This window comes from Pyrus communis, chromosome 16 (genome assembly GCF_041283825.1).
Source record: "Pyrus communis isolate YQ-2024b chromosome 16, ASM4128382v1, whole genome shotgun sequence".
Classification (NCBI taxonomy): domain Eukaryota; kingdom Viridiplantae; phylum Streptophyta; class Magnoliopsida; order Rosales; family Rosaceae; genus Pyrus; species Pyrus communis.
Window position 1 is genome coordinate 7,154,949 of NC_142580.1, and position 17,495 is coordinate 7,172,443.

The 17,495-nt window shown below is 38.4% G+C and overlaps 2 protein-coding genes, 1 long non-coding RNA gene and 1 pseudogene across 5 annotated transcripts; 1 reads left to right on the plus strand and 3 right to left on the minus strand.

Annotated features, from left to right (window-relative positions):
* Positions 1-1,541: 1,541 nt before the first annotated feature.
* Positions 1,542-3,834, minus strand: LOC137730637 (4-coumarate--CoA ligase-like 1; annotated as a pseudogene). Its single transcript, XR_015957725.1, has 6 exons — positions 3,413-3,834; positions 2,729-3,307; positions 2,456-2,649; positions 2,270-2,420; positions 2,109-2,176; positions 1,542-1,917 (listed from the first exon to the last, which is right to left on the minus strand). The product of XR_015957725.1 is annotated as a 4-coumarate--CoA ligase-like 1 (transcript).
* Positions 3,835-10,798: 6,964 nt separating this feature from the next.
* Positions 10,799-13,144, minus strand: LOC148689896 (uncharacterized). The gene is made up of 2 exons (XR_015957726.1): positions 13,017-13,144; positions 10,799-11,196 (listed from the first exon to the last, which is right to left on the minus strand). It is a non-coding gene; the product is annotated as an uncharacterized LOC148689896 (long non-coding RNA).
* Positions 11,023-14,608, plus strand: LOC137732005 (F-box only protein 6). 2 transcript variants are annotated; one of them, XM_068471284.2, is made up of 2 exons: positions 11,023-11,201; positions 13,019-14,608. In XM_068471284.2, exons 1-2 carry the CDS (start codon positions 11,023-11,025, stop codon positions 14,262-14,264), a joined length of 1,425 nt encoding a protein of 474 aa, XP_068327385.2. In that variant the 3' UTR covers positions 14,265-14,608. The 2 variants fall into 2 exon arrangements, with proteins under 2 accessions (XP_068327385.2, XP_088543718.1); XM_088687592.1 differs by having other exon boundaries at positions 11,023-11,196; positions 13,017-14,608.
* Positions 14,609-14,992: 384 nt separating this feature from the next.
* On the minus strand, positions 14,993-16,401 carry LOC137731582 (uncharacterized). Its single transcript, XM_068470730.2, has 3 exons — positions 16,260-16,401; positions 15,899-16,055; positions 14,993-15,241 (listed from the first exon to the last, which is right to left on the minus strand). The coding sequence occupies exons 1-3, from the start codon at positions 16,260-16,262 to the stop codon at positions 15,195-15,197; spliced, it is 207 nt and encodes a 68-aa protein (XP_068326831.1). The 5' UTR covers positions 16,263-16,401; the 3' UTR covers positions 14,993-15,194.
* Between the last annotated feature and the right edge of the window lie 1,094 nt (positions 16,402-17,495).

Consider the following 17,495-nt stretch of genomic DNA (forward strand, 5'->3'; position numbering starts at 1 on the left):
GATACATAAAATCAACATGGGATGGGATTGAAAGTAAGAATAATCTATTGGTTGGAGAGAGAGAGAGTTGGGTTTGGTTTTGTTTGCACAAGTATGTGTTTAAATATTCATGCGATATAATTAATTAATTTTGGCTAAACCTAGTTGTGTGTAATAAACAGTAAGTTCGTGTGGATTGAGGTTGGCAAATGGAAACAATTAGTTAACTAATCCGATAAATTAATTAAATCGAATTTCAAGATCTCATGCTGAGAAGGGCACATGTTGTTCATTACTTTCTGCCATTTGGTGTTCATTGTTTTCAAAATATCAAATCAACGGACGCCGCGTACGCATTGGAATAATAAAAAGAGTGGCAATTAGTTCATTCAAATGGAACTATTTACACTGCGAGCAGTGAGGAATTTAGGATTTGAAGTGAGGTGCATAAAAAAAAAAAAGTTTATTCAGTAAGGTATTTTGCCGAACACTTGGCGAACTTATTATCGTTAACCAAATTATGTTGTCCACAAGTCAACATATATAGACTTAACATTTTAGCATGCATTATATCAAACACTTGTTGGTTGTAAAAGAATCTGTATCAAACATTCGGTAAATCCTCGGAAGACCTTCATATGTATATTTTCTGAACTCTGAATGGTTCTAAAACCATCTTGGTCCCAATGTACATCCTCAAGGAGTGCGAATAATTTTTGCACAATCATTTTCGAGTCATCAAGAACTCATACTCAAGGACAAAATAAAAAGTTATAACATTGTTGAAATATTTTCTCCATCTAGTATGTGTGGAGAAGTCAGGATTCTATGTGAGGGAGGGCAAAAAGGAGGTTTGTAAATCTAGATGATTAGGTTGCTTTAGAAGTATTATTAAAATCTATTTTAAACCCCCATTTACTAACTTACTGTTTCATTAAACTACAAAGACAAAACAACAAAATTGTTAAAATTTGAAGACCACGACGTGATGAGCAACAATCCATCTTCTTTTTCATATCTTGCGGCAATTGCAAGCTTGAGGCCAACAAAAAAATTCTTACAACATAGTCAGAATGAGCCCGGAACCACTGGAGTCCCTTAGTGGCTCCACTCATGTGTGAGTGATTGATTAAATTTGTCTTGTGAGTTATTCAGAGTGAATTATTTTTTGGTACGATTGGCCTATATTCCACTGAGTGGAATGAACTTCATGCATGACACCGTTTATAATATAATTATTCATTTTTAATAAATTATTTTTACTTGTATATCATGCATAATATCATGCTGTGCAAGAGAAAGTTGCCAAGATGTGTTCATTTTTTAAGTGGGAACTTTTCTTTGGGGAGCAAATATGTGTGATCCTGCAACAGGGTACGTGTGCTCGTGCAGACCAAGTGTAACCTCATTTGCTTTATACCCCCACTGTCCTCGACTTCCTTGTTCCATGGCCTGGTCGGTGGCCACCCTCTCACTAGTGTCTGGTCACTTGTGAAAAGAGACGTATCATAACAAGAGTAAATTTATGATACCACGTGATCGTATGATAGCGTTTGACTTAATTATTTTAAATCGGTTAAATAATCTTAATAGTGATTGATTTGCTAATCACATCTCAACAGCAATCGACCTAAATTAAACCATGATCTGTGTAATTAATTATTAATTTGGACATGCAATTAAATTGTGGAATATTAGCTAAGGCAGTGGAGCTTGGATGCCTTGCTCTTTTCTATCGTGCTCTCTTTGACAAGCCTTCTCATGACCTTCCCGGAGAGTGACTTTGGTATTGTGTCCACAAAGTGCACCACTCTCACTTTCTTGTATTGTGCAACTTTCGAGGCCACATAGTTGATTATTTCTTCCTCACTCTCTTTTGCACCAGCTGTTATCACAACACACGCTGCTGGAATCTCCCCTGCCTCTTCATCCGGCAGCCTGAAAAAAGTGCCGATAACATAAGCAGATAACGCAGTCCATAGCAAAGCATATCGATATGTTATTCACGCATTGTTGATACAAAGTCCATTGTTTGACAAAGGAAGACCGTCGTGCACAAAAAATTTCTACCAATGAATCTAAACAAGAACACCAAAACTTTTTGTTTTGATTCATCGAAATCAACTTACGGGACTACTGCTACATCTTCAACTGAGGGATGACATAGAAGAATAGCCTCAAGTTCAGCAGAAGCCACCTTCAGATGTTGCATACATAATTAGTCAAGCAATTACATTGCAATGTGGATTAGTGTAATTAATCTGGAGTAGTTATAAGTATTCCATCTTACTTGGAAACCTTTGTACTAGATTAATTCCTTGATCCGTTCGACAATAAAGACGTTGTCATCATCATCTATATAGCCAATGTCTCCAGCGTGAAGCCATCCATTGTGTCGATAGTCAGTTTGGAACCGTACAGAAACTATTTGCGATAAAAAAGCCTTATTCATTTTGATGTAAATCTCTATCCTTTACCTTGCATTACACATTGACTCAAAATACAAAATTCACCACGAGTGTTTCTCGGTAGGGATTGACTGGTGTCGGGGTCAATGAATTTGACTACCAAATTCGGAAGAAGAAACCCTACTGAGTTTTTCTTTGCTACAAGACCTGGTCCTGCGTGTTCAGTGAGTGTGATGCAGCTATGCTCCGTCAGTCCATATGCCTGCATTTAATTTAAAACAACTAATCAGCACAAACATAATTTTTTGTTACAAATGAAGTGTCTTGTCACAATGTGTCACCTCTTGGACTTGGACGCCGGGAAACTTGTTTTCGAAAGCGTTGAGGACTTCCGGAGCAAGAGGAGCTGCTGCAGTCATAATAGCTAGGAGTTTGAGCTTACTAAGATCAAACTCATCAACAATTGGATTCTTAACCAAGTTCAAAATGATCGGTGGCACAATGGGTGTATACGTGACCTCGTGTGAGATCAACGTGTTAAGAAATGTGCGAAGTTCAAATCTTCCCATCACTACCACTTTCCCCTTGTTTTGAAGTGTGGCACAACATATTCCAGTGATCCCATAGATGTGGAAGGATGGAATTAGGCCTAGCACGGTTACTTTACCAATCATGTCTGGCGTTACTCCAAAAAGCGTGGAGCTGAGGTTCGCTACTAGGTTTAGGTGAGTCAGCATTACACCCTTAGACAATCCTGTTGTGCCTGATGAGAAGGGAAGGGCACATAGATCAGTCTGCTGCAGCTCCTCATCAATTCTGTTTCCGGAACGGTCTGCTGCTTCAAGTAGGTTTTCCCAGTTCATAGCACCTTCAATAACTTCTTCTCCAAGCAAAATTACTGGCACCCCAAAAGCTTTTACCTGATCATCTCAAATTCTCAACTTAAAAGACTTAGAATTATGATCATAAATGCCTGCATTATTCAAAATAGAAGAATTAATGTGATTACGATCTGAAAGCGTTACCTTTTCATAAGTTGCACCATTTGTTACAATTATCTTGGCATCGGCAACCTCAACCTGCTTCTTAATTTCAGATGCGTGCCCCGACGGATTTGCACCCGAAAATACACCGCCAGCAGCCATTATTCCCAAGGCAACAATGGCATACTCTGCTACATTTGGGAGAACAACCACCTCCACTTGGGCCTTTTTAAGGCCAAGAGACCATAAGGCCTTAGCAAACCACCCTGTGTCTCTAACCACGTCGCCGTGGGTAATTTTCTTTCCGGTCACAGCCTCCACGAATGCAACATTTCCAGCGTATAATTCCGCATTTTGGAGCACAAATTCTGCAACGTGATGTTATCAGGCACTCGGACATCTTGGGACTGGCGTCTGATAATATGTTCATCCTCCTGGGCTGAGTTCTGCACAAAAGTTCCCATGATGGATATCTGCCGGGAGCTAGTGGTAGGGAAATTAGTGAAGTTATGAGATTTGCAATTGGATTAGTGACTTTAAAGGAAAATTAAGATGGGATTTGTGAGTTAAATAAGGAAATGTTGTTAGAAAACAAGTGAGGGTGAGATTTTCCATGGTCTTTTGGTTGGTAAGAACTTGTTAAATCATGTTTCTGTCACAAGCTATTCGCAAGCTGTTCAACTTCAAGTGGCAAATTCTGTTGGCATGTGAAAAAAGAACTTAAATTTTATGTTTGTGAAAATTGAATGGATCGGAATGCTCTTAGGGAAATTGTACATTACAATGATTAATGACTTCAGATTTGGTTTGAGCCGAATTTAATGACGTTTGGAGTTTACATTATTAGGATACAGTTGTTGTAGCCTTTGCTATACATAATTGTATACAACACGGTTGTATCAGCCTTCCATCAGGCTTTCTGTGACATAGAGCAACATAACATAACGTCTCTTCAGCTCCTTAGCAATGGAATCAGGTACGCTTTCGTGGTAATTCAATGTTTATATGGTTGGTCTTTATATTTAGAAGTTGGGATAGAGCAAAAATAAGGCAGCTGACTAGCTATTATATATATATAAAAACAGCCTGGTAGCTATTTTTCTATATTTTTTGTGCTCTTTGGTCATCTAAATTTTTTTATCTATGGCTGATGGATTCTGCAGAAAACATTGGAGTCTTTACATCTGCGGACTTGAAAGCACGCACCAATGATTTCAAAACCAGAACAACTAAATTGGATTTACTCAGTTTTTAAATCATATCGAAGACGGATTAAGCAAGGGTTACGGGAACAGATGAAGCTCGAGATGTAAAAATATGGGATGAAAAATCAGCAGGCTGCAGCAAACTCATGCATGCATGATGAGATTTTGATGCTTAAGGTAATTGTAAAAGTTAATTAACTTTTTGGGTTTTGGAGGTTTACCGAATTGATGATTTAGTTTGTGTTGCCGGAAGAAGTTGAGTTTTTGACACATCGGACTGTGAATGGTCATCCAAACTTGGTGAAATTGTTTGGTTACTGCTGTGAAAAGGAAGTTGAAGGTGTTGTCTATGACCTCAATCCATGGGACACTCTGCATAATTTGACAGTCAAAGGTAAATTCAGTTTGTGTTTTGAACATTCTATTTCTTGTGGGTTATATATATGCAGTTTGGTGAAAAGTTTTTGTTATTATTAAGGGCATGTTTGACTCCTTATCATAGGAACGAGCTGTTATTTGATAATCATAGGCGTTCCTGACAGTATTTGACCAAAAAGGTTTAAGTTTTGTGGGTTATAAAACCGCTGTTTTTTGAAGAAGGTTAAATTTTTAATAAAAGCTCTCTAGGAATATAAAGTCATCTCCAACCGAGGGTTGGCTAGAGGATTTGTTTTAACCCTCTGACTCTCTAAGATTCTCTAATATATTAACATTTTAATGAATAGTACAATGTCATATTTGCCTCCGTCTCCAACCGAGAGCCAAAGGATTAGAGGGCTCGTTTTAGCCCTGCCACAAAAAACCTTATCCAACCGAGGGCCAAAGGGTCATAGGGCCAAACATAATTTATTATTTAAATTTAAAAACTACAACAACTTAAATTCAAATCCAACAACTTAAATTTAAAAACTACAATGATAACTGGCCCAAAAAACCCAAAAAATTAGAATTTAAATTTAATGAATGGTTAGGTATTTATAAGAAAAAAAAATAGAATTTTTAAGAATTTGAAAAAAAAAAAAAAAGGCCCAAAAAACCAAAAAAAAAAAAAAAAAAAATTGAATACAACAATCCTGTCGGTTATAATCGAAAGGAAAATTATATTTTCTGGCCAGCCCTCTAGCCCTCTCCGATTATGTGGGGCCCTCTCAGATTCCACAACCCTTTGGCCTAGCCCTCAGTTAGAGATGATTTTCGGACTATTTTCGACCCTCTGGACCCATCGGTTGGAGATGGCCTAAGCTTATATAGAAGTGTTTCCTGCATTAGCAATTTCGAACATATTATCTCAAGTGGGTTCAGAGCGTGAATGTGCTTGTGCAATAAGCAGGCCTGCTTGAATGTCTACACAACAAGGGGAAAGCCATATTTGGTGTTGGATTTGAATGCATCTCACAAAATGCTGGATTGGGTTTGGACCTCATGCCCTTCATCTCTTTGAAATCTACCCTTCAATCTTGTTATCTATTTGAAATCCTCATCGAATTTAATAAATCTTCACAATTTTTTTAGGAGTGCAAGCTAAAATTATTTGAATTTGGACTCATTAGAGGAGGAATCATCGGTGAAATGACTACACTAAAAAAGCAGATACCAATTTCCTTTGGCTTTGTTGATCCATTTTTCGCTGCAAAGGGTTCTTTTCTCTAAAGCCAACTTATACTATTGCTGTTTTGCACACTTTGAAGTTTCAACATTATAGAAATTCTCGTAGATAGCGCTTTACCATAGTGGAGAAAAATAATAATATTTATACATTCGGGTGCAGATTTGATCACCATCGATTACCATTCTCTCTAACATTTAACAATTTAAGCAAGTAGCCATTTACCACAGTGGTGGAAAGGAGTTAAGCCTTTGCATGATAGGGTGAGTTTGAACCCCGTCGATGACTAATCTAACAAAACTTATCGTTTGACAAAAAAAACATTTAACAATTTAACACCGTGATGTGTGTTCATTAGTTGCGATTCTTCTGGGCTATAGGGTGATGTGTATTCATTTGATGGTGATTCTTCTGGACTCGGTGCATTTCCAGACTTGGGTCTCGTTTGGAGCCCAATCGTACGATGGACCCCCACCCACCCCCCAAAAAAAAAAAAAAAAAACTTATTTAGAGGCCCAAATGACCAAAATGACCCCAAAGCTGAGGAATGAGCTTAGCTAATAGCTAAATACAAATTAGAAAATTGAAAGTGTTGACCGAAGATTCGAAAAAAGAAAAATCTGAGACGGGGAAAGGGAGGAATGAGGATCCTCTCCGGATTCTTTTTATGAGGATTCCAGATATCCTTTAATTATGTTCGTTTATCGTGCATCGTACGATCAGTTTTCTTCATGTACTGTTTATATTAATTTTAAATAAAAAATTTATAATGATTTTTTACCACACAATTTACAATGAACAACCGTGATTAGAGAATTCTCAAAATTCCCATAAAAAGAATCCTAAAAAAATACTCAATTCGAAGGGGAGGCAATAAAGGAACGGAATTATGGAATGCACTAATTCCGTTGTGCACACGTAAAAGAAGGGAATCCATCATGAATGTGATAATGACCAATTATACCATTCATACCCACCAGTCAGCCACCCAAATTACCAAAACAACCCTCACCGCCAAAAACTACCAAGTCTTCTTTCTTCCTTCCCTAGGAGGGAAGAAGAAGAGAAGTGTATGTGAAATGATTACCCACCGCATCCGCATCTCTCACTCACTCATTCCCCTTGGTTTTGCCGAACCTAATCATTATTTTTCAAAACCTTCCATCTTACCTTAACTTTATCCTCCCCATTTTAATCATCACTTCCTCCCTTACCAAATTCTCCACCCTCTTCCCCCATACATAATTACCTTCCATACCATTTTCCAACTTTTTCCTTCTTCTTTTGTGTAGTTGTGTAGTTGGGGAGGAAATTACAATGGCGGATCTCTTTTTGCAGAAGTGAGACAGTCGCATGATTCACATTATCCTATTTTATCCCGAATGTGAGACAATTGGAAAGTGGTTTTCTCACGTTTTGCAAAATGAAATCTTATTTTGATGGTTATGATTGCCTCACATTTTAATTTTTTAAGCTTCTGGAGAAGAAGATGAGTGTTATATAGGAAGACAAGTTAATTAGGCAAGGTTCAAAGTGCTCCATTGAAGCAACTTTTTAGCTTTAGCTAGCTATGATGTGATTTAAGCAAATGTTACTTATTGCATCAATTGGGCTCCTTTGAGGTTGAGCTTGAGGGTGTCGGATGTCACATCCCAGTTCGGGGTGGATCACTTCTCGGCCCCGCTCCACTACCGTAGCACGATATTGTCCACTTTGGGCTTACCATTCCCTCACGATTTTTGTTTTTGGGAACTCATGAGCAACTTCCCAGTGGGTCACCCATTATGGGATTGCTCTCGCACGCTACTCGCTTAACTTCAGAGTTCCCATGGAACCCGAAGCCAGTGAGCTCCCAAAAGGCCTCGTGCTAGGTAAGGATGAGAATATACATATAAAGCTCACTCCCCTGGGCGATGTGGGATGTCACAATCCACCCCTCTTAGGGGCCCAACATCCTCGTCGGCACACACGCGGCCAGGGTTAGGCTCTGCTACCAATTGTCACATCCCCGCCCAGGGCGGATCACTTCCCGGGCTCGCTCCACCACCGTAGCACGATATTGTTTGCTTTGGGCTTACCATTCCCTTACGGTTTTTGTTTTTGGGAACTCACGAGCAACTTCCCAGTAGGTCACCCATTATGGGATTGCTCTCGCGCGCTACTCGCTTAACTTCGAGTTCCCATGGAACCCGAAGCCAGTGAGCTCCCAAAAGGCCTCGTGCTAGGTAAGGATGGAATATACATAAAAGACTCACTCCCCTGGGCGATGTGAGATGTCACATAGGAAGTTAGCAATATCGATAAAAAATATTGATGTCAAAACGTACAAAAATATTGATATCGATTGTATTCGACGAAAATGATAGAAATTTGTTAAAAATTAAAACTTAAAATGAAGCTTTAAAAAATGTTAGATCAAACCATAATACATTTATTAATTTAAAAAGTGTTTAAATAATATGTAGTTGAAAATTTGGTTTACAACTTTGGAGAAATTTCTTAAACAAATTTCACAGTTTCGAAATTTTTAATTTGCTTTTTCGAAATTTTTGTTGAAAATAAGTAAATATGGTTGATATTCACCAATTTTCAGATATCTTGCAAATAAAGGATGAAAATTTGGTCTGCATTTCACCCCTTCCCCCCTCTCCGTTTTCATATTAATTTTTTTTTTCCGACGAAAATATCGACAATTTCATCCATGTATTAAACACTGAAAGTAAGTAATGGGGGTGGTGGCAATCAAAATGACATATGACAGTCCATTTTGTAACAAATTTATTAGGTAAAAGGAAAGTGCCACAAGTTTTAGGGGAAAGAAAAAGGAAAACACTAACACATGTGGTTGATACATTTAAATCAATCTTTCTTGGCTAGATTTAGGTTAATCTAATTTAAACTTTAGTATACGATTTTTAAGATGTGATTTGGCTAAAAAGAAAAGGGAAAACATCCCACTCACTTATTAGTCACTTGATGATGTGTGATTGAATGAGTATATTGGCCATTTGCTTAGGGAATGAATTGTATGATTGCTTAAGACAAGCCTTGCGGCCATCACTCATTTCATCGAATGTTGTGGAGGGAACGTATGCCATTCTTTAACTTCTCTTTTTGTTCATGTCTTTTAGCGGAAGATATCATCAATTTCGCATGTATAAAAAAAGTTGAACAAGTTCTAGAGAAATATTTAAATTAGGTATTTAAGATAAAAAGTAATTGGACGCAAAAATGAAAAAGAAAAAGTAACTTTCAAATGTATCATTCGAAAAAGCTAACTTTTTGACGAATTTCATGTCTGATCTAGGTCATAGTGTTCTAGTTTCTCAATTGTGGATTCGTGACCTTCCTTTACCGATGTTGAACGCCTTTTATTTCAATCAGTTGTGCCCTAGGATTTTCGTTTATAATCTCCTTTTTCTCTAGTGTAAAAGAGAAAAAGGAAAAAAAAAGAAAAAGAATAATGATAAGTAGGGGTACTTGGGGCAATTATGGCAAATGAGTAGAAGAAAGAAAGATTGAACGGCATCAAGTTGGAAGTAGGTACTTCCGTAAGTTTAACAAAATTCATCATGAAATGGGATAAAGTGTTGGGAGGGACAATCATGCCGTGTGCGTGGAATAAGAGATATTTTCAGTGTGATCGAAACACGGTATAGTACATTATGCGTTACTATGCAAATAGTATGATATGTGTGTTAAAAAAATTAATAACTTAAAAAGTAAAATTTCACATCACTCATATAAAAATACGTGATGTACCATCCATGTTCCGGTCGTAATATAAATTTTTGGTGGAACCGGGGCAAGAAAGAGAGAGATTCCCAGATCTAATCGCAACCGTTGATTTTCTGAAAGCCGAGCTATTAATTGGTGCTTCAAAAGCTCTCTCTCTTCCGTTGTCTCCTTGACCATCGTCAAGTTATAATCTTGCGTTCACACGCTTGGACTGCAAAATCCTCTAAATATTTGGACTTGTGAATTTACTCGTATACCCATTACTTAAAATTTATAATTTGAAATAATTACAAATCAAGTTTAGGATTTAAGATGGGATGATAAATTCAAAAAGGTGTACAAATTCATACGACATTTCAAAAAGAAATTCTGAAGATTATCTCAGAATTTATAACAGTTACAAAATATTTTTTTAGTTTAAGTTCACAATTTGAAAAAAAAAAGGAAAACAAATAAAATTACCTAATACCTTTTTAGCAATAAATTTTTAGTTTTTTTGTTATCATCCGACAAAATTCACAACATAAAGTTTTACCAATTCATTGTGTTTACTCTTTTTTTGGGTCAAATTCACTTGTGTTATATTGTGTGTGTATATTTTTACAATTGTTATAGGTACCTGACATATCAATTAGATCATCTGCAATTATTATAACAAGTGAATAGTAATTATTACCCAAATAAAATAAAACAATGGGGAAGGGTAAAGTTGGAAAAGGAGAAGACATTGTTATTCAAAACATGAAAGGGAGTAATAAGGAGTGGTAACAGTACAAGGTAAATGGTATGGGCGCGCTGGCGTGGTAAAGGAAGAGTGGGTCAGAGAGAGAGAGAGAGCAAAGAGGAGCGAAAGAAAAGGGGGAGAGAGAGAGTGGAGGTGGGGGTTGGGTTTTTGGGGGGTTGGGGATGGAGGAAGAAGAGAAGGGAAAGGGGCAGCTCTGGTTTTTCTGGGGTTCTCCTCTTATTTAATTAATTATTCACAAATAAGTCAAATAAAATTAAAATAATAAGAAGAAGAATAAAAGCTCTGGTTTTTGTGTGTTTTGTTGGGATTTTGGGTCGTCAGTCGCAGAGAGGAGAGAGAGAGATAGCCTGTGAGGGGCATGGAAGGGCTGGCCATGCTGAGACAGCTCATCGGTCAGCTTCAGGAGCTCGTCGGCTCTCACCCGCCTCCTCCTCATTACCATCACCATCTTCAACTTCAGTTTCAACCTCCTCCTCTGCTCCGCCATCATCATTCTCAGCAACAACCGCAGGACCACCACCACCACCACCACCTCAGGTTCGCTCCCTCCCTCGTCTGGATCTCTCCCACCTTCTCAAATTCCATTTCTTTCCGACCCATCTCTTCGATTTCTTCTCTTTCCTTCGTTTCATGGTTTGTTGGTGGCATTCTGATTTTTGTTCGACGTGCTTGCCTGCTTTGTTTGGTTTCTTTTCTTCCTCCGAAGTGTAAATTACATGGCTTTCTTTGATTTTCTTGCTGAATTTGGTTGCTTTGCTTTGTTTGCTTGTTGCCATTTACGATTGAGAAATTGGGTCTGATTGCTTTCAGAAATGGTTTTGCCATTCTGGAGTTGGGTCTTACATATTTGAGGAATTTGTTACTTAATCTCTGCCTTTTAGTCTATGTGCTTTGCACATCTCTTCCTTTTGTGTTTAGCTTATTTCTTTGACACAAATTTGATGAGCACTAGTGATAGACAGTATCAATGATGCAAATGTTTGATATTTTTGTTTCTTTCTTCCCTCTCTGGTTTGTGTTCATGACTGTCCAGCCGGGGTTGGGTTTCCGGGTTCACGGTGTTCTTAGGAGGTTCATGGCCAACTCTGAACCTTGCCACGGTTGCCCATTTCTGTTTTAGTACCATTTGATTGCGTGTACCATAGCAAACCAGAAAAGGGAAGGAGCAAAAGAACAGTTAGGCCCGGGAAGTTGAATAATCTGATAAACATATGAAAAAAAGTTGGAAGAGGGGTTTTCAGAAACTTAGACCGCCAATTAAACCGTCCTCCTTGAATTGGTTAGACCAAGCTGGGTTCATTGGTAGGCGACATTAATTACATTAGGTACTGAATAGACAATTAGTTTCTGGTTAGATATGACACATGAACTTCACCTTTGGTTTCTTGTACTGTATGCTAACGTATAATGCATTCACCCGTAGACCTCTTCATATTTATTATTTAGTGTTCAACAAACTTCCTACATTTTCTATATCTCTTTCTTATTCGGTGTAGGTTGTTGGTTAGCATTATATGTTCTGCTTGGTTGTCTTCACTTCTTGACTGGTAAACTGGCTAACTTGGATTCCAGCCTTCAACAATTTGTTGCTTAAAGTTGGCATTATTTGGCGATATATTGCTTAATTTCCATGAAAATAACAAGCTAACTGTACAAGATAATCCTGCACACTGGGAGAAGCATTGTTTCATAAAATAATTCTTAGTACAAAATGTTATCTTAATTTGTTCACTTGTTCTCCGAGTTTGTTCACCTGATGTCTGTTGAATTGAACTTATCCTTGGTGTTTGATTTCAGTTTTTTTGGGGTGGAACCTTCAAAATTTAAGTGTCATAGGTCTTGCGTACTACTACATCCATGACCCTTTCTCTTTAAGTTAGGACCTTAATATTCAATATCTTTCATTTCTTGTCAATTCCATATTCTAGTAGTAGCTTTCTTCTTTTGATAAGTTATTGCAAATTACTTAAACTAATATTTAAGGCTAAGTGAAGTTCTTTTCCAAGGGATCTAATAGAGTTTCAGTAAAGCTTGTAGCCTGTATGCACGGAGTTGGCTTGAATCAGTTCTTTAAGAAAAAAATCTAAAAAAATCATGGATAAGGCCTTGTGGTGGCCTCATAGATGTGCCTACTTCATTTTTCGGTTAAGAACCCCAGATTGGGTTTTGTTTTACATCTTTGTACTCAATAATTCAGAACTTGTTATTGTTTCTCATGTCCTTATGTTAATGTACTTTGTTGACCTGTACATGTGTACATTTCATTTTTTTATTCTTGTTTAATTTCTAACTCCAGTAAAGTTCCTCAATTAGGGAGCATATAATTAACTTCATCATTACTTGTATTTACACAGGTGGTGCCCAATTAACGTTGATGAAGGTTCTGCAGATGATTACTACAGTCTTATGATGGCAGCTGGAAAATCTAGAAGTTTTAAGATGTTGGAACCGTGCAAGCCTCCTCCTACCAAGAGATCTCGTAAGGAGCAAACCCGGGGTAAATCATCTGGAACTACCAATATCACTGAGCCTATGGAACAGCATATTTGGAAAGATTTCCCGGAAGACCTTTATGAAGCCGTCATTGCTAGGCTTCCCATTGCTACATTTTTTCGATTTCGTACTGTGTGCAGGAAATGGAATTCCTTGCTGGATTCTGAAAGTTTCTCTCAACATTGTGCGGAGGTCCCACAAGCTACTCCATGGTTTTACACCATCACTCATGAAAACGTGAATTCTGGAGCCATGTATGACCCTTCCTTGAAGAAGTGGCACCATCCCACCATTTTTTCTCTGCCAACAAAGTTAATTGTTTTACCGGTGGCTTCAGCAGGGGGACTGGTGTGTTTTCTTGATATCGGTAATAGGAACTTCTATGTTTGCAACCCTCTGAATCAATCTTTTAAAGAGTTGCCGGCCAGGTCAGTTAAGGTCTGGTCTCGCATTGCTGTGGGGATGACCCTGAATAGGAGTTCAGCCAGTGGCGGCTACAAGATCCTTTGGGTGGTTTGTGATGGCGAGTATGAAGTTTATGATTCAGTGACGAATTCCTGGACCCGTCCAGGAATCATGCCATCAGGTGTTAAGCTGCCACTATCACTGAATTTCCGGTCGCAGGCTGTTTCAATCGATGGCACACTCTACTTCATGCGTTCAGACCCTGAAGGGATTGTGTCATATGATATGGCCACTGGGATTTGGAAGCAGTTTATAATTCCCACCCCGCTGCATCTGACTGACCACACACTTGCTGAATGTGGAGGCCGGATCATGCTCGTGGGATTGTTATCAAAGAATGCTGTCACATGCGTTTGCATTTGGGAGCTTCAGAAAATGACACTTCTATGGAAGGAGGTTGACAGAATGCCAAATATATGGTGCTTGGAGTTTTACGGAAAGCACGTGAGGATGACTTGCCTGGGTAACAAAGGCTTGCTCATGCTATCCTTGAGGTCGAGACAAATGAACAGGTTGGTTACATATAACGTGTCGAGCAGGGAATGGCTGAAGGTCCCTGGTTGCGTGGTGCCACATGGGAAGAAGCGGCAATGGATTGCATGTGGCACTGCATTTTATCCAAGCCTGACTGCTGTTGCTTGAATCAGGTTTCTGTTTCTGGTGGGCTTCAGCATGGCCAGAATGGGAGTTTTCCTCAACCAGCGGTTCGTCATGGTTGGTTGCAAGCTTTCCCGGCCAATTTGTTTTAGACAATTTTCGTTGCTTGTTTTATGGAGTGGACAATTCCATGGGTTGTATGACGGCCGGAGTTTTACTCTTTTGTGTACGAACTTGACATACTGCTTTGAATCCGGAAGGCAGGTTTGAATCCTATTTTTCAGTCAACTGGATGAATGTACTCTCATATCCGTTTTGTACTCAAATAAACCGTCCGACTACCATTACGTTGTTTGCAGGTGGTATTTTATGAGATTTTTTTCTTGCAACTGCTGTGTCTGGCTGCGAATTGTTTCTGTTAATTCTTGAGTAAATCACCTCGTTTCCGGAGTGAGTTATGCAAAATCAAAGGTGCACACGAATTTCTTCAAATTCGACAAAGTAGAAATGGTAATCAAACGAGCGCAAATTCACAAATCCAACCTCGTCCAATGGTTATCAAACGAGCCTCAAATTTAACCTTGAGGGTGAAGGATTGCCAGGGCAAAGGGCAATATAGTTGCTTTCACAACCCTGAATTATTCCACAATATCTTATGTCAGGCAAACTCAACCACAAGAGAGATGGTTGCCGGAGACACGATTGTCGGAGACGGGTTAATCCAGCCATTGAAAATGAAGCAATGTATATGGACAGAAAAAGAAAAGGTAGAATTTAAGCGAAGCAGAGGAGGGGGTCCTTTATTCAAACTTCTTTTACTTCACAAGATAGAAACACCGCAGTTTTAGTTCTTACTACATCACATTTGTATATCATCAGTTTCCTATTCGCTAACAAAACACTAAACGGCACGACAGGTTTACGCCATATCTCATAACTTAGAAAGCAGTAGCAGCATCAGTAGGGTCAACTTGATCAGGCCATGCCTCCGCTTGTAGCAGTCCTGATTATCTGAAAGAGAGCTGTTCCACACAAAGTAAAAAAATATGTCAGAATCACAAAACCACCAAAAACCTTTCATGCAATGCAGTTCAATTACGCAAGGGACACAAAATGAACCGAAACTACAGACACCAGCTTGATCTTTTCGATCAAGGCAACGCCACAAGTTCAAACACCGCTTTAGTTTACAACCCAGATGAGCATTGGCAATTAGATGGTTTAGGTTTCAATTTTCATCTTCTTCAAATATGGCAATGTAACAAATTTGGAAGCCCTTTTCGGCTTCAAACCAGATGAGCATTGCGGAACGGGCGCTTAAAGTATCAATATTTGTATAAATTTCCTAAGGGAAGTGTTATTGGCACTTCAAAAATCTCATTCTACACTCCTCACAAGTGTATTTTTCTTTCCTAATATAGAAAGTTCAAAGTGTAGAATGAGATTTTTGGCGTGCTAATAACAATTCCCTTTCCTAATCCCAATTGAAGTTTTACGATTTCCAGGGCATGCAGCCACAATACAATGCAGGTCAAGCAAATTCAGAATCACAACGGCGGATAAAACCCAGATACAATTACCAATTCTACAGACTATTCAAATGATATCAATTAACCAAATTCTAGATTATGATATAATCACGTCAGATTTGTGAGTGAAATTGAGTGAGATGGACATACATGATCCGATGACAACAAAGATGAAGAAGCCAAGGAGAATAGGGCCCACTGGATAATCCTTGGCCTTCTTGGCAGTCGTCTCAGGCACCGCCCCTCTCTTCGTTATGTTCTTCTCGAACTTCTCCACCTTCCTGTCAGCCAAACGCCTTGAAGTCGTCTGCAAAAAATCACCAATTCAAATTTAAATACACACACACATAAACACAAACCCAAATTCACATGCAGCTACCGAATTGAATCTAATTCAATTTCATAGCTGAATCTAATCGTACAATTACAGATCTGGATCAAAGCATAAGATTTCAGAAAACCCAAATGATTTCATCTACATCTACAGATCGGAGCAATGATCGAGAATTACCATGATTGTGGGTGTAGATCCGGTATCTGAGTGTGCGTCTCAGGTGATTAGTTCTCCTTGTGCAGGCTTTTCCCCTTCCTCGTCGAATTCTCTCTCTTGCAGGCGAGTTCTGACTCTCACCCTTATTTTCTCTTTCGCCAAAAACAGTCGTGTTTTCAGACGCTTTTATATTTAGCAAACGGATGATAGGTCCCCGACCACGGCGCTACGGAGTCACCGCCTTCGCTGCCATTGGCCGAACTCCGTAATTCGGGACACGCGTCGGGTGGGGATTGGGAGTAAGTACGCGCTTGAGACCGTGTGCGTTAGAATTAGAGTCTAGGTGGAACAGGTGTAGTTGTGAAGAGAGAAAAAGTAACGCGTAGAGAGACCGGGTCCCGTATCCAGAAATTCGACAATGGATCCATTACGTACGCGGTATATTGACACACGATCCAATTGACCGTACAAATAGAAAGTGATCTGGATTAATGAAAATGATTTGAAAACTTTGAATTTAACAATAAGATTAAAATAAATGATAAATTAGATAATACTAGGATTGACTTTTTAGTGTAAAAATGTGGTTTTTCATTAAAATAAACAGTACCGGAAGTTTTTCATTAAAGTTCCTGACTTTTTTTAATTTTTTTGTCATAAGGTACCAACACACTTCACATAAAAAGTTAGAGGCTCACACACACATAATATACAAAGCAACATATAAGCCTCCAAAACTATAACAAAAGAAAAGTCCAACCCGAAAGTTGAGCCTAATATAGAAAAACACACGAGGAAACCCTAAACTCTTGGATCCTATATTCTCCTTCTTTGGTTGTTGAATTTCATTATGCGTGTCGTTTCATACATTTCATATTCACTTTTCTTTCACTATCATTCATACATTTTCGTTTCTCCTTTCTAAAACATTATCTTCCTATGATCTATAACATAAAAGTGAATTGTAAAACAAACAACAAAATGGTTATCAAAACGACCATAAACTAACTTTGCAGAAGATATGAACAAAAGAGTAAATCTAAAATAAAACTTGTGATCTGACCTAGCTAAAGTGACATTTTCTTACCTAATCAAAGCCAAAAGAGTTGGAACAAGTATAAGTAGACTTTTGAATTATTATTGACTTTATATTAAAACCAAAAACTTGTTTAAACTCGTGAATATTACTAAATATTTGTTGAGAATTAAAGTCGAAGTAAAACGCGGTGATCAAAACTAAAACTCAAGCTCTTAGTA